Below are 14,465 nucleotides of genomic sequence, written 5' to 3'. Positions count from 1 at the left end.
CGTTGGCAGGTCCCACAGCACGTCCATCCCCCTCACCGAGCGTACCTTCTCGGCCTTCCCCTCTTTCAGCTCCGTAGGCGAGTGGCTGGAAGCGATAGAAATGGGCAGGTACAAAGACAACTTCACCGCTGCGGGCTACTGCTACCTGGAATCGGTGGCCAGGATGACAGCCCAGTAAGTGAACTTGTCTTCCTGGCTGTAACCTCGTGTCGCTGGGTGCAGTGTGAGTGAGCTCTGCTCTGTAGTTACGGTCAGGCGTCGCTAAACAGGAGGACAGACCCTCCAAAACATGTCTGGAAGTGGGTTGGGCTGGCGTGGGTTGGGCTGCGTGTGTTGCGCATCTCAGTTGTTGATTTTTAAAGCTGGAGTTTGTGACTTTAACCTCTTGTTTGTGACCAAGCGTAGTGTTGCCTGTCCCTTCCAGAAAGCAGAGTCAAATCTAATGCAATTTGCTGGTAACCTGTCACACAGACATACTGAGGGTTCTTACTCTGGCAGGTCTGCGGTGGGCTAATAGTCCGAAACCTGCGTTGCCCTTGCCTGGGAGCGGTTGGCGTCGGGGCACTTTCCATGTTGGGTTGGTTTTTCCTGCCTGACACGGGGCTTGTTTTGCAGAGATGTCCTCAGCCTGGGGATCACGCTGGCGGAACACCAGAAGACCATCCTGAGCGGGATCCAGACTCTCCGGGCCCAGGTGATCCAAATGCATGGCCGAGGCGTGCAGGTGTGAAGCAGCCCCCGTGGAGGTGCAGAGCACGGAGCCGGCGCTCCCGGGGAGGAGGCAGCCAGCCGGCCCCAAACCCCGCACCCAATCTCGGAAACTTCACAGTTTCAGGTGGGATGTAGAAATCGCCGGGCTGATGCCAAACAAGTCATTCCACGTGGCAAGAGAAGCAGGGCTTCCCGTCCCCTGTGCCAGGGAAGCCGAGGATTCCTGGGATGTGTGCGGTGGGCCTAAGTGGATGTGGCTCTCCCTGGCACTGTTTTGTAAGACGAGTCAAACTGTAATGATGCCATTTCGTATGGTAATTAGGTTAACAGGGTGGATGGACATTTGTGCACTGTCTTAATCCAGAGCTGACAGCATTTTCGTATCTAGCATCCTACTGGTGAAATCCATGGGTATTTTTATACAAGGTGACACGTTCTAGCAACCCCACAAGGAGCTTTTATTGCTTTTATTTTTAGAGACCAGAGCACAGCTCACACCCAGCGCCCAACTTCTGGAAGGTGACTTTCCCCATCTGCTTTGCTGAAAGGAAACTCTTTCCCAGCCGGGTCCCTTCCGCTCCAAGAGTTGCTTCACTGAGTCTTGACACCACAGTTGGTGAATGAAAAACAAATACTCTCCACTAAATCGCAGAGCAAACGGTGCTGAATGTTTCTAAGGTTCTCTTGACGAGACAATTGCAGAGGAAGAAATGAAAAGCTTGGATGAAGAGACCCCTAGCCAAGAGAGGGCAAGCAGTGGAGCCCTTGGGCTGCCCTGCCGGTGCTTTCAGCCTTTGCTGCTTTTTGTGCATGTCCCGGTCCCTCATTTTACTGCTGGAGCCCCGACGTGGGGTGGGAACTCGTGGACCAGCGCGACAGCAGGCAGCACTCTGCTGCCCTCGCGCACGCTGAGCCCACGGGCAGAGACCTGCCACCCATGCAGGACCGATGCTAAAGCATCTGTTGCTATTTTTGCCTCTCTTCCTGCCTCCTGCCTTGCAGTTTTGCAGGCAGAGTGTCCCGCATCTTGCCTTCGCTGGCTCCCTGGGCAGCTGTGGTGGGCTCTGACCACTGTCCTTAGGCTGCGGAGCGAAGCAGGCAGAGCTGTGGGTGACGCCAGAGCCCGGGGACTCCCTGCTGTCAGCTGAGCTGGAGCATCCGCGCTGCCTCGGAGCAGTAGATGGACGAGTGCTCTTCCCTCTCTGGCTCTGGGAGCTTTTGCAGAGGAAAAGGTTTTTTTGAACAGAACTTACTCAACCCGCAGCGGTGGAAGGGAACCTCCCAATTCAGCCAGAAATGTGAGGAAAACCTGGGAACTGGTTTGGAGTCAGAGACGGCGGGCACGGCTGTGCTTTGGGTGGACACTTCCCGTGTCTGCTCTGGCACTGGAAGGGCCACCGCAGCTGCAGTGAGTGCGTCCCCTCCTCCTCCGGCTGCCCCGTGGGCGGCTGGGACCAGGGAAGGGAAAGGCAGCAGCCTGCCTGGAGCATCCCGCGGGACCGTGCCGGGGTGTCAGTTTTGCCCTGCGGGTGAGCGCTGGGCCAGAGGTCCGTGCCCGAGGGCTGCAGTGCCAGCGCACCCCGCAGCACCCGCAGCCTCTGCAGCGGGCGCACCCCGGGTCTGGGTGCGTGAGTTGCTGCAGGGCTGTCCCCAGGGTACCCCGCAGCCCAGCCCAGCGCCGGGGCATGGGCAGAGCTGGCCATCGCATCCATGGGATCCCTGAAATCCTGCCGTGCAATCCAGGGCACATCAGCACTTTATTCTGTTGCAGACGGTAGCACGGCACTGCCTGCCTCGCGCGCTGGCAGTTCCCACTGGCGCAGGCCTAATCCCTGACGGAAGACATAAATAGCATCTGCTTAATAATACAAGTTTCCTTGAAGTTAGTTAATTAAATGGGTCTTTGCAGCCTTGTACAGAGTTTTGTAGGCCTTTTGTTATCATCTGTAAGTATTGCAAGTGAATTATTGATGAAAGGCAAAGATTTACAAAGGGAATGAATGCTGCGGGAGGTGTTCACAGTGTGGCTGGAAAGCTGTTCAAATCAGATCCTCCTGTGAGCCTGCTCCCAGGGGCTGAGACTCTAAATGATGATGGTGATGGTGAGACACTGGCCCAGGTTGCCCAGAGAGGGGGTGGAGGCCCCATCCCTGGAGACATTCAAGGCCAGGCTGGATGAGGCTCTGAGCAACCTGATCTAGTTACAGATGTCCCTGCTGGCTGCAGGGGGTTGGACGAGATGGCCTTTAGAGGGCCCTTCCAACCCAACACGTGCCATGATTCTATGGAGCGAAGGGCCCAAAGGCAGCCTCTCAAAGGGCCAGGGCAGATGCCCGGGCATCTTCCTTCTGGTGGAGCAGAGCGGCACGACCATGGGCGCTGGTGGCTGTCCTGTGCCCGCTGGCCTTTGCAGAACACGTTACTGTAGGGATCCAGCTTCTGCTTAGTAAAGTCACAGAATCACAGAATGGCGGGGGCTGGAAGGGCCCTCTGGAGATCATCCCCTCCAACCCCCGGCCAGAGCAGGGTCACCCACAGCAGGTGGCACAGGAACGCCTCCAGGCGGGGTTGGGATGTCTCCAGAGACGGAGACTCCCCCACCTCTCTGGGCAGCCTGTGCCAGGGCTCTGCCACCCTCACAGCAAAGAAGTTCCTCCTCGTGTTGAGGTGGAACTTCCCATGTTCCAGTTTGTGCCCGTTACCCCTTGTCCTGTCCCCGGGCACCACTGTCATGATGGTTTCCTTTTCACCGGCCCTCAAGCTCTCCTGGCTCGGGCGCGTGGAGGGCAGAGGGCTGGTGGGATTGAGCCAGGCACCCCGGCACGCTGGGGCCGGGAGCTGCCCTCGCTCTGTGGGCACAGACGGAGCCGCCCTGGCATTGGGCGAGTGCTGGGCATCCTACGGGGAGTTTGCTGCTCTCCGGGGTAAACAAGGTCTCTCCTTCCTGCCACCTCCTGTGGTTTAAGCAACATTCCCCAATGTCACTTGGTTTCATTTTTTAATGGAAATAATTTGTCTTTAAGTTTGGCCCGTGTCCGGTCTGGTCGATCACGCGCCATCCTGCTCTTTCACACCCAGAAGAGTAATAATGGTGAACTGAGACCCTCACATGGTAGAAATGCCAGATCCCAAGGATCAAGTGCAATTTGTATGCTCTTTATGTTTACATTTTATCTAGAGAGAAAGTATATTATAGTTCTCCAGGCAGCGAGCTGAACCAACTTGATTCCGGATCCTCTCCCTGCTCTTGTCCTGTCTGCTGGGATTTCCAGCAGCCTCCTGCGTCGGGATGCCCGGAGCGGTGCCGGGATGTCACTCTTGGGGCTGGCTCCAGGTTGGTGCAGCCGCTTTCAAGGAGGTCTGGGGAAGCCCAGGGCTTGGTGACAAGGTGACAGAGTGCTTCCGGGTGTGGGAAACAGACCTGGCAGTGAGCAGGCGGCGACACGTTTCTCCCAAACCCCCCAGGACAGACCCTGTCTCCAAAGTTAGGGGTGTGAGGAGGGGCCGGCTCTGAGCTGCTGGGATCTACTCCTCGGTCCTTCCGACTGTTGCCAGGCTGGAGAAAGAGAGAGAGACCTCGGCACAGCTTGTCTGCTGTGGTGGCAGCTCTCCTGGGGCTGCAGTGCCCGGGGGCTGGTGGGAGCCGTGGGCCCCTGGGCGGCTGCCGTGGCCCCACGGGCAGTGTCCTGCCCCCCCCCGCAGCAGCCCGGGGCTAGCAGCCGCCTCTGCCACTTGCCTGTGTCATCCTACGACGCTCGCTCTGCGCTAGAGCACTCCCGGTAAAAATGACACCATCTTTCAATCGTCTCTTCAGCGTTTTCCCCCACCGAATCAGGCTCCCGTACTGCATCCTGTAGGACAATCAGAACTGAAGGCATAATTCCTTCGTTTGAGTCTCTCTAGCTGTTCCCAAAGGAGATTCGGTGTTTAATTACTTTTCTACTGACTCTGGTGAGGGATGCGCCGTGGTGTTTCAGTAAGCTGTTTCCTGGAGACAGTCTGGTTCTGGGGCTGAGCCCCTGCTCTAACTCAGCAGAACCAAGAGGCGTTCGCTTTTCTCGTCTCTCCTTCGAGAAAGAGAAGAAAAAGCACGTGATGGAAGTATGCTTCCTAGCGCTGCAACGAGAAACGCTTTTAACTGAGCGCCTCATCAACGCTGAAGGTAATAAAATGAGCAGATTAAGTCAGAGATTCGGGAAGCTCCGGCCGCAGCGCTGCTGGGAGCGGGCAGGACACGCGGCTCCACGGTCACCCCCCCCCCCCAGCCCCATGAAACCAAAATTGGAATCAAGTTGGTTCAAATCCAGATGCTTTTTGATATTCATTAACCACGTGTTATATACTGTAAATACTTACTTGAGAAGTCAATATATATTTTTATAAGCTTGAAAGAAATGTAATATAATATCGTAAGGGACACTGTGTGCATTTCATGTTTGAGCTATAGTCAGACATCTCCAGGGAATCACTGTTGGTTTGGAATAACTACTAATAGTAATAATAATAAAAAACGGTAATAAAGATCTATTGACATTTTTGTTAATTTTCTATTTATTGAACTATGTTTAAAGATCGCAATAATGAGATACCTAAGTAAAAACAACCACTAATTCAGCACTGGCTTGTCTCTGTGGGTCATTTCGGGTGTTCTGATGAGCGGCACCACTTCGGCGGGTGCCAGGGGAGGAGTTGGAGCAGCAGCGAGGTGTGAAACGAGGCGTTGTTTTGTGGAATAGCGTGTGCGCGTCTTCGCTCCTGCCGCAGCGGCCGTGGGACTCGGGATGGCGGTTTCTTGCTGTTGACGCTTTTTTAGGGGGAAAATCCCCATCGCTCGACTCGTGCTGGGGTGTGTCCTGCGGGCAGGAGGCTCCGCTGCTTGGCCTGGCGGGGCAGAGGCTGCTCGGGCAGGCAGGATCCTTCCCGGGGCCCGGATAACCTTGGAAGCGCTCGCAGCGTGCAGCTGTCAATACAAGCGCAATTGCCAGGCTCGTTCACGTGTTGCTGGGTGAGCGTGGAGATGCTGCTGAGCAGAGGGAAAACACTGCCGAGTTACTGTGCTCAAGGCATGTAATTAATTGCTTAATTGAGTAAATGAAAGCGGTGTATGGCCAGCATGTTAAATGCAAACACTGCGCGAACGATATTTAGAAATAATTCGCCGCGACTCTCTCACTCGTTCACGTTTCTTTGCTTTTTCTTAGGCTGCTTAATGCCGAAGTCCGCGCACAAAGGTCTCGTTTGGGTGTGCTGACAGCAGTGACAGCTGCGGGGAAAGAGGAACCGAATGGGTGCTTGAAACGGGTGAAGTCTATTTGCCTTCTGTCGATCAATTAATTCAGCCAGTCTTCACTCGGCGCCTGGCCAGGGCTATATTGGCACTATAAAGAAATAATTAGGGCTCTGAAGTGGGGTTATGAATAGCGCGTTGCAAGTCGCAGCCAAGCAGATATATTTTTCGCCTGGAGTTATCTGCGCTCGTGCCTCCTGTGGCCTGCGGTGATGGGTTTTACTCCTCGTCCGTGACCATCCTGGCACGGTCTTGGCCATGGGACACCTCGCCCCCGGCTGCCGGGGGGCTGGTTACCCCCAGCACAGACCCAGGGGGGTGCCATGGAGGACGTAGGTGATGCTGGGGGTGGTGGGGGTCTCCAGCTGCCCTCCCTCGGGGCCGGCGGGCGGGTGGGAGGACGGCGGAGGTACCGGGTGGCGCTGCCGTGGTGCGTGGGCAGCGCCAGCCCCCCCGGGGAAGGTGGCAGGCAGAGGCCGCGGCGTGCCGGGTAAATCCAGCCATTAATAATTGAGATCGTGTCACACGGAGACAAGTCTGCTGTAGGCTGCGTGCGGTGGCTTGCGGAGACAGCCCAGAAATCATTAGCAGCGCTGCGAAAGGCGGGTGTGAGAGGCAGCCTGGGGCGGGCACCGGCCGTGGCTCCGGGGCTCCGCGGCCGCCTGCGCGGCTCCCCCCGGCTCTGCGCCCACTGCCAGCTCTCAGCCCGGGCAGGTTTGAGCTCTGCTCTCCTCACGCCTTGTGTGAAAAGTAAAAATAAGGAAGGTAATTGCCCAGAAACGAGTTGTTGCACACCCGTATAATTTGCTGGCGTTAATTAATGGCACAAAAGGGGCTCCTTCCCCTCTGCCACCCAGGGAGCAGAGTTCCCCGGCTGTCTCACCGCAGGTCCGCACTCGAGCGCTTCACTGCGTTGCCTGCCATGGAGGCGGAATTTCCGTCTCACCGGGTCAGGCTGCTGTAGCGAGCGGTGCCGGTGTCTCCCTGGGCCCTGTCGGAGGTGGAAGCTTCATCCTTCTAACTTCGTGCTCGCGGTTTTACGACTGCCCTGTTGCGGTGATGGATGGCGCGGGCTGACGCTGAAGCTGCTGCTTCGTCCTTCCCCCACCCTCTGCTGATGGAGCTGCCCAGACTGCGAATGTTTTCTGCACAACAGACCAGCAAAAGCCTCTCTCCATCTAATTCTACTTCCCCGATCTGGAGGTTTGGGGAAAATTACAACCTGGTCTGCAACTGTGCATTTGTCTTGTGTATTCAGCAATGGACTCACCAGCTTCTGACACACGCGGTGTCTTTGAGGAAGAAAACGAGCTCTGGAAAATGTCTGGAAACATCACAGTAAACAACACAGCTGCCACACCGTGTGTGGCCGGCCCATGGCTGAGCGGTGCCGGCGTCAGCTCCTGCGCCCTGGAGAGCTTCCCACTGCTGGCCCCGCACCGCGTGTGCCCATCGCCCCTGCGGCCATGGGGACATTGCTCTCTGGTGACAAAGGGGGGATCAGTGAGCTGTTAAGGCCGAGACACAGTAAAATGCGAGATGCAGCAGCGATGGGTCGGGGAAGGGCTCAGCGCTTGGCAGGTGCTGCCTCATGTGGGGGCATTTTTTAAATCATTGATTGTGTGGTGCTGGCGAGAGCAGCTGGTCGCGGCGTCCGGCCAGCCCCGCACCGCAGGGACAGCAAAGGAGGAGCCGGGTCTCCTCCTCCTGCCCCTCGCTCACGCTTAGCGGCCCCAGGCATGAAATCCATTGCCTTCCCCGGCCGTTCCTGGGTTGGAGTTTACAGGGAAGGCTCCGTGGCCCCATCTCTGCGGCGATGGCTGACGGGGCTGGGATAAGCCACTGGTGCCGTGGGATCGAAGCAGCCCAGCCTTATGGCGCGTGTCCCTGTCCTGCCCACGCTGCCTCCGGGACGAGCACGGGGAGGGGATGGGCAGGGGCAGAGCGATGCCCAGGGAATGTTCCAAAGAGCCCGGCTCTGGAGGAAGAGCAATGTTTAAATATGAACGACTGCTAATTATCAGGAAGAGCCGGTGTCATCTATCATCCTAATCAGCGATCTGTCAGTTCAAGTGTCACTGAGACGGATGCACCTTTCCTCCTCCTATTAATCTCCCACCGTCCCGGTGCGGGAGCAGGGTACTGCAAGCGCTGGGGCACAGCCAGACCCCACCGTCTCCTCCTGCCCTCCCCCAGCTCTGGGACTTCGCCGGGTCCCCTCCCCTCCACGGTGCCACGCTGCTGGCACGGGCTGGTGGCCTTGGCAGGGGGCTGGGTGGCCACCAGCAGCACCCACCCGTGGGTCACCTCGGCTGCCGTTGTGCTTGCTGACAATAGAGCCATCTGCCCAGCAGTGAGAGATGCCTGGAAGGCACAGGAGCCGTTTAATTACACAATTATAAATGTCTTTGGCTGCCTTATCTCGCCGAGGCTGACAAGCACCTTCGGCGTCAGACAAAGAGCCGCGTTATCGCGGGCGCAGCAGCTGCATCCCTGGGCAGCCGCGGCCGAGGGGGCACAGACGGCAGCAGAGGAACGGCGCTGGGTCAGCGGGTCCGGATCGGTCCCAGGGCCACCGCCTCGGCACAGGCTCTGCCGCGCGGCCGCACCTTGGGGAGCTCGCGCTGGCCCTTCTGCCCCAATTTGTTGTATTCCAACAACCTGCCGCGTGCCCGGCCCCACCAGCCGCAGCCGGGGGCTGACAGGGGCCGTGCCCCCCAGCTAACGCTGCTTTAGCTTCATCTGCACCGTGTTTGGAAGCAAAACACGCCTGCGACGGGGATGTGCTGCCGGCTGGACCGTGTCCTTACCCAGCTGTTGCTGCAGGCTGGTGGCAGGTCTCTGGTGGCAAAGGGGGAAAGAAGAGGGACAGGACGTGGTTTAGAGGGTTTCTGTGACAACGAGGAGCCTTTATAAGGGCTTGTCACCAGGCACCTGCCCCCTTGCCCCTTTTTTTTTTTTTTTTTTTTTTAGGGTGGCATCTGACTTAAAGGATGTAAGTAATTAAAAGGCCGTTTTAATGAGTCCTGTTTGTTAGCAGAGCAGACTTTCAGGAATCAGCTGTGCCAGGAGGGGTCTGCACGGCTGCTCCCAGCACACGGGCGCTCTCGCAGCGAGCCCATGGGCTGCCGAGCGGGTGAGCGGCCTTGGCACGTCCCGGGGGAAGCAGATGTCCTCGGTGCTCGGCGCGACGGAGCAACCAGCGGCACCCTGAGACCACACCGGGCACCCCAACTGCTGCCAGTGCCGGCACCTCCTCTCCCGCCGCTGCTCCTGCGCCCAGCGGCCGCCCTGACCTGCGAACGCCAGCGGGGCTGATGGGAGCATGCACAGGTCTGTATCGCAGCTAATAAAACTCATTGGGTGAGAGAAACTCCATGAAGTGCCTGGGAATTGGCAGCGGCTGAGCAAACGCATGCCTTAGAGACGCAGCCGCATCAGGCGTGGGGGTGCCGCTGGATGTGGATGTTACAGAATCACAGAATGGCGGGGGCTGGAAGGGCCCTCTGGAGATCATCCCGTCCCACCCCCTGCCAGAGCAGGGTCACCCAGAGCAGGTGGCACAGGGACGCCTCCAGGCGGGGTTGGGATGTCTCCAGAGACGGAGACTCCCCCACCTCTCTGGGCAGCCTGTGCCAGGGCTCTGCCACCCTCACAGCAAAGAAGTTCCTCCTCGTGTTGAGGTGGAACTTCCCATGTTCCAGTTTGTGCCCGTTACCCCTGTCCTGTCCCCAGGCACCACTGAGAAGAGCCTGGCCCCATCCTCCTGACACCCCCCCTTTCAGTATTTAGAAGCGTTGATGAGATCCCCTCTCAGTCGTCTTTTTTCCGGACTGAAGAGACCCAAATCCCTCAGCCTTTCTTCCTAAGAATTTCTTCACGTTCTTTAAATCCCGCTTTACAAATGGGTGATGAAATACTTACCCACAAACATTTAGCACAGCTGAGCCGTGCGGCAGCAGCCGTGGGGTTGGGGATGTCCCCCGCTGTCCCTGCGGAGCCGCCGGCGGTGTGCGGAGGAGCAGGTGGTGGGGACACCCCCAGGCCCACGACGAACCCCCCCTCCCCGGGCACCGGCAGCCTGCACAGCGCCGGTCCTGCTCTCGGCACGGCGCGCTGGGAACACAGCTCGCTGCTTTATGGACAGCCATAAACATCTCCATTAACCTGCACAGTATTTAAATTCCATAATGGAGCTGAAATAAAGCAGCAGCATCTTATCCCCGCCGGAGCCCTAGATCATCTGTTACAAAGAGGCACTTTGGGGAAACCTTGCGCATTTTGTTTGAATAAGAGCTTAGAACTGGGCAAGTCAGGTTTTTCTTGCCAGTCCCTTCTCCTCAATGAAGGCTGCTCTCCCCGGTACGTTCCCAAGGGAATGCAGCGTCTCTGTTAGCTGGATGCTTAACTAGCGTGCTCAGGTGTGGTGGGACAGCGGTGGGGCAGCGGTGGGGCTTTTGCATTTGCTGACAAAAGAAGCGAAGGCCGGGATGGTCCCTCCAGGAAGGACATCACAAAAAAAAGCTGTGGGTCCGATCCTTGTGCCAGAGCCTCTCAGAGCCATGGCTGCGTCTGACGGACAGATGGACCCTTGTCCTGGGTTGAGCGACACAGGACTAATTTCTCTTCTAATGCTGGGGAAAACTCCACTTTTGGAAGACTCTAGTGTCTGAATTCATGAAAATATTTAGTTTATAGCCAGCTAGGCTATGGGGGATTCAAGGTCACAGTGGTTTCAAGCCTTGCCAGGTGCAGGGATGAGGAGGAGCGAGGCCTGGGCGTTTGACCCGGGCTGGCCAACAGGGTTATTTCATACCATGAACGTCACATTCGATATAAATTAGAAAGTTTGCTGTGTAGTTTCGCTCTCCCTTGATGGCGGCGGTCCAGAGAAACTCCTTGCCCCGGTGCGGGAGCCCTGAGCCCTTCCCTTCCTTCCGAAGCCGCAGCGCTGGCAGCGTCCCACATTTACTGTCCCTGCCGGGAGCGCACGGCTTCCTAGGATAGAATGGGCTGAGCACAATTCTTGTGTATCTTATATTAATATTGGGATTAATACTGGCTCTTTAGTATTATTGTTAATTATTTAGTCTTATCCTATTTATTTACATTTCAACCCTTGTGTTTCCTTGCTTTCCCCAATTCCCCTTTCCGGGTGAGGAGGGGTCATCGGGTGATGGAATAATTGTCTAAATGACAATAAACTGTTGTGGGTTTTCTCAAACCATAATAACCCTGTAGGGAGGCTGGTACCCGGCGCATCCCAGTGCTGCTGCTGCTGCCCGGCCACGGCTCCGGGGCTGGGGAGCGTGGGCAGCCCGCGCTCCCTCGCAGGGGGGTCGGAGCACAGCGGGGACGGTGCCCGCCGTGTCCCAGGCACGGAGACGGCCGGGAAATCTCACCAGGCAGCCACAGGGACGGCACCCAACCATGGCGAGGGGTTAGACGCTGTTAAATGTCTGGTGGGGGTTGGCCTCTTCTCCCAAGTGAATAACGACAGGACCAGAGGAAATGGTCTGAAGCCGCGGCAGGGGAGGTTTAGGTTAGATATCAGGAGGAATTACTTTACTGAAAGAGTGGTCAGGCACTGGAACAGCCTGCCCAGGGAGGGGGTTGAGTCACCATCCCTAGAGGTGTTTAAGAAACATCTAGATGTGGCACTTCAGGGCATGCTCTAGTGGCAGAGATTATAAATTGTGTGTTTGTGGGGGGGGGTTTTGTGTGTTTTTTTGTTTGTTTGTTTGTTTTTTGGTGTGTGTATGGTTGGACTCGATGATCTCAAAGGTCCCTTCTAACCATGAAGATTCTATGATTCTATGATTCTAAATATTTTTAAGTGCATTCTACTAAACGCCAGGAGACCAAGAGATTAATAGGGCAATGAAAATGCTTTTTTTTTTTTTGGTGAGATTTAGGGTGCTCTGGGGTGATGGAAAGTGGTGTGCTGGATAAATAGTGGTTTGTGACTGTAAATGCTAGCTCCCGGGGTAGGCGCTGTGTAAATTGGCAATGCTGAACGCCTCGGGGGGGGAGAACTGACCCAGGCTGCCTTCACTGGGGCTGTTTCTGGGCAAAGTCAAATGAAGTGCAGCTACAATGCGGCCTGGCAGGAGAAGCAGAATTCATTGCAGAGGTTCACGTGAGGACCAGCAAGAGAGTCATTCCCTCTCCACCGTTTGGTCACCAGGAATCCTGGAGACGCTGGTTTATCCTCCTGCTGCCTGTACACGTGTGTGTAACCCAGGGGGCTTTGCCGTGGCGGTACCCACTGTCATCCTCCCGCTGCCAGGCGGATGCTCCTGCCCAGCCACCCCCAGCCCAGGCTGCGGCGGCACCTCGGGATCATGCATTGCCTTCTGAGGCTCTTCCCTGCGCGTTTCCCCCTTCCTGACAAAAAACAAAAAACCAAAACAAAACAAAAAAATTCTCTTGCGGTTGTAAAGATGCTGACAAATTCTTGCTGGCTGAAGATGAAAACCATCACATTAAATCCCAGTTAATTAGACCCCTTCCCTGCCGACGCTGCCCAAACCTGTGGGGTGTGGAGCCCGGTGCTGGCCCCGAGGAGCCCCCACAGGCTGGGGCGGGGGGTGCCTGGGGGGGGCTGCACTGTCAGGAGGGGTGACAGGCCCGTCCTGGCCATCTCACAACGTGCCCGAGTCCTTGCCATCTGAAGTCCCGGCCAGCGAAGGGCCGATGCCAGTGGGGCTGGTTGTGCTGAGCCGGGCAGTTCGCAGTCAGCTCGGCAACAGCCTTGATTTCCTAATCATCGTTAAGTGCATAATGGGGTCTGCAGGGCCTGCAGCTGGGGCAGGTCCTGGTTTCCACTTAAATTATTTTATAGGGAAGCTCGATTATGGGTGTAACATTTGCCCAGGAAAGGATGAGAGTTTCCCTGAGTTTGTTAAAATTATCGTCACCGGAGTATTGTCCTGCCTGATAAGAGCAGGGCGGCTCTCGGCCCGGCGATGCATAAATCTCTGCTTTGACTTGCAGGGAGACGGGATGTGTCAGGTACCGCACCGCGCTGCCTCAAAAATGTGACGAGGCACAATGAATCAAACTTCCCAAAAATAAAACTTTCTTCTCAAAATAGACTTGTCGCTGTAAATTTAAACTCTTGCCAAAGAATCGTGATTTGATGCGAGTTACTTTTGCCAGTCGTTTACGAAAGTGGGTGGTTTTAATTACTATTTATACCATGTGTAAGAGTCTAAAAAGAGAGAGATGAAGGTGCCTTTATCCAAATATGTGTTAGCTGTACGACAGAAACCCCAGCGCCGTGATGTAGCCCCGATCTAGCAGCGACAGGAGAGGAAAGACGACAGCAAGATGTACGGGCTCAGAGCAAAATTTTGTCAGACGCCCCGTGTCAGCCAGGAGCTGGGAATAAAAGGAAAAAAAAAATCCATCAAAGAACCTAAAATAAAAGACACGGCGAGGAGCCGTGGTTATTGATGGTGAAATCCCTGAGATTCGGCTCCTGTGCATCAATGTCTAACTGCACGGAAAGATTCTGTGTGTTCCTCTGATTTAGTTTTTCAGGAAGACAAGAGCTGATTAAAATTCAGCAGCCTGAGGTACTTTAAGTGCTTATTTAGAGGCAAAAACTTACAAAATTCTGCAAGGACAGAAGGGATCCTGACTTGTCAACAGGCCTTGAGAAACATTTCAGTTTCCCAGCCTGGGGAAGGGCGTTTGTCTGGGAAGAGCCCGGATCTGTCGGTGATGCTGATCAGCAGTCACTAATCACAGCGGCTCCCTTGTTCACACACCTGCTCACCGGGGACCGAGGAGGCGGTGACATCTCTTGGGCTGCTTGGCTGCAAAGACAAAACTCTCTCGGTGGTCGTGATTCACTCGTAAGAGAGAGGTGAAATATTTATTAACATAAAACAGTGATTTAACAAAGTTAATAGGGAATGCGACGGTGTTTTACGAGATTCAGTGGCAAGGTACACTTGAATATTTCCTGCACAGAGGCCGGGGTCAGACAGAGCTGTCAGGGAGCCGCCCCCCGTTGAGTCCCGAGGCTCAGAGAGGACCCCCTGGATTTCTGAACTCCTCCTCAGAGAGGAGTCTGGCTGCGGCTGGATCCAATCCCAGTCCCAGACTTGGTCAACGGTTTGTGTCTAAAGGATTAGATAGGCGCAATCAATCCTTTCTATCCCGTAGCTGAGATTTCAAAGTTTGGCATGCTGTTAGTCACTTACCGAGAATCTGTTGTGGCAAGGAATCTCGCAGCCTCGAGGAGAAGAACCTTAAGCGAGCGTCCCTGCTCATAGGGAGACGCTGGCGTGCAGCTGCTGCCGCGCAGGAGAGCTCCGAGGGCTCTTGGGCTGCCCGCTATTTATGGAGTAAGAGAATTGACCTATAGTCATAGTCGCGAGGGAACAAAATGTCTCATTCCCCTCTCCACACAGTGTTTTGACCGTGTTGCCAGCCATCCCCCCCCCAAAGTCCAGGT

At 55.8% G+C, this 14,465-nt stretch overlaps 1 protein-coding gene across 5 annotated transcripts in view; it reads left to right on the top strand.

Annotated features, from left to right (window-relative positions):
- EPHA10 (EPH receptor A10) overlaps window positions 1-730 on the top strand; it is a 38,397-nt gene extending 37,667 nt beyond the window's left edge. For all 5 annotated transcript variants that reach the window (XM_054223608.1, XM_054223612.1, XM_054223613.1 and 2 more), the window contains 2 exons: window positions 19-174; window positions 616-730. In XM_054223608.1, the coding sequence (XP_054079583.1) occupies window positions 19-174; window positions 616-730 (271 nt within the window). The remainder of the gene's footprint in view (window positions 1-18; window positions 175-615) is intronic.
- Window positions 731-14,465: the final 13,735 nt, after the last annotated feature.

The sequence above is a fragment of the Rissa tridactyla genome, chromosome 18 (genome assembly GCF_028500815.1).
Source record: "Rissa tridactyla isolate bRisTri1 chromosome 18, bRisTri1.patW.cur.20221130, whole genome shotgun sequence".
Taxonomy (NCBI): Eukaryota; Metazoa; Chordata; class Aves; order Charadriiformes; family Laridae; genus Rissa; species Rissa tridactyla.
This window is presented reverse-complemented; position numbering and strand designations above follow the sequence as displayed.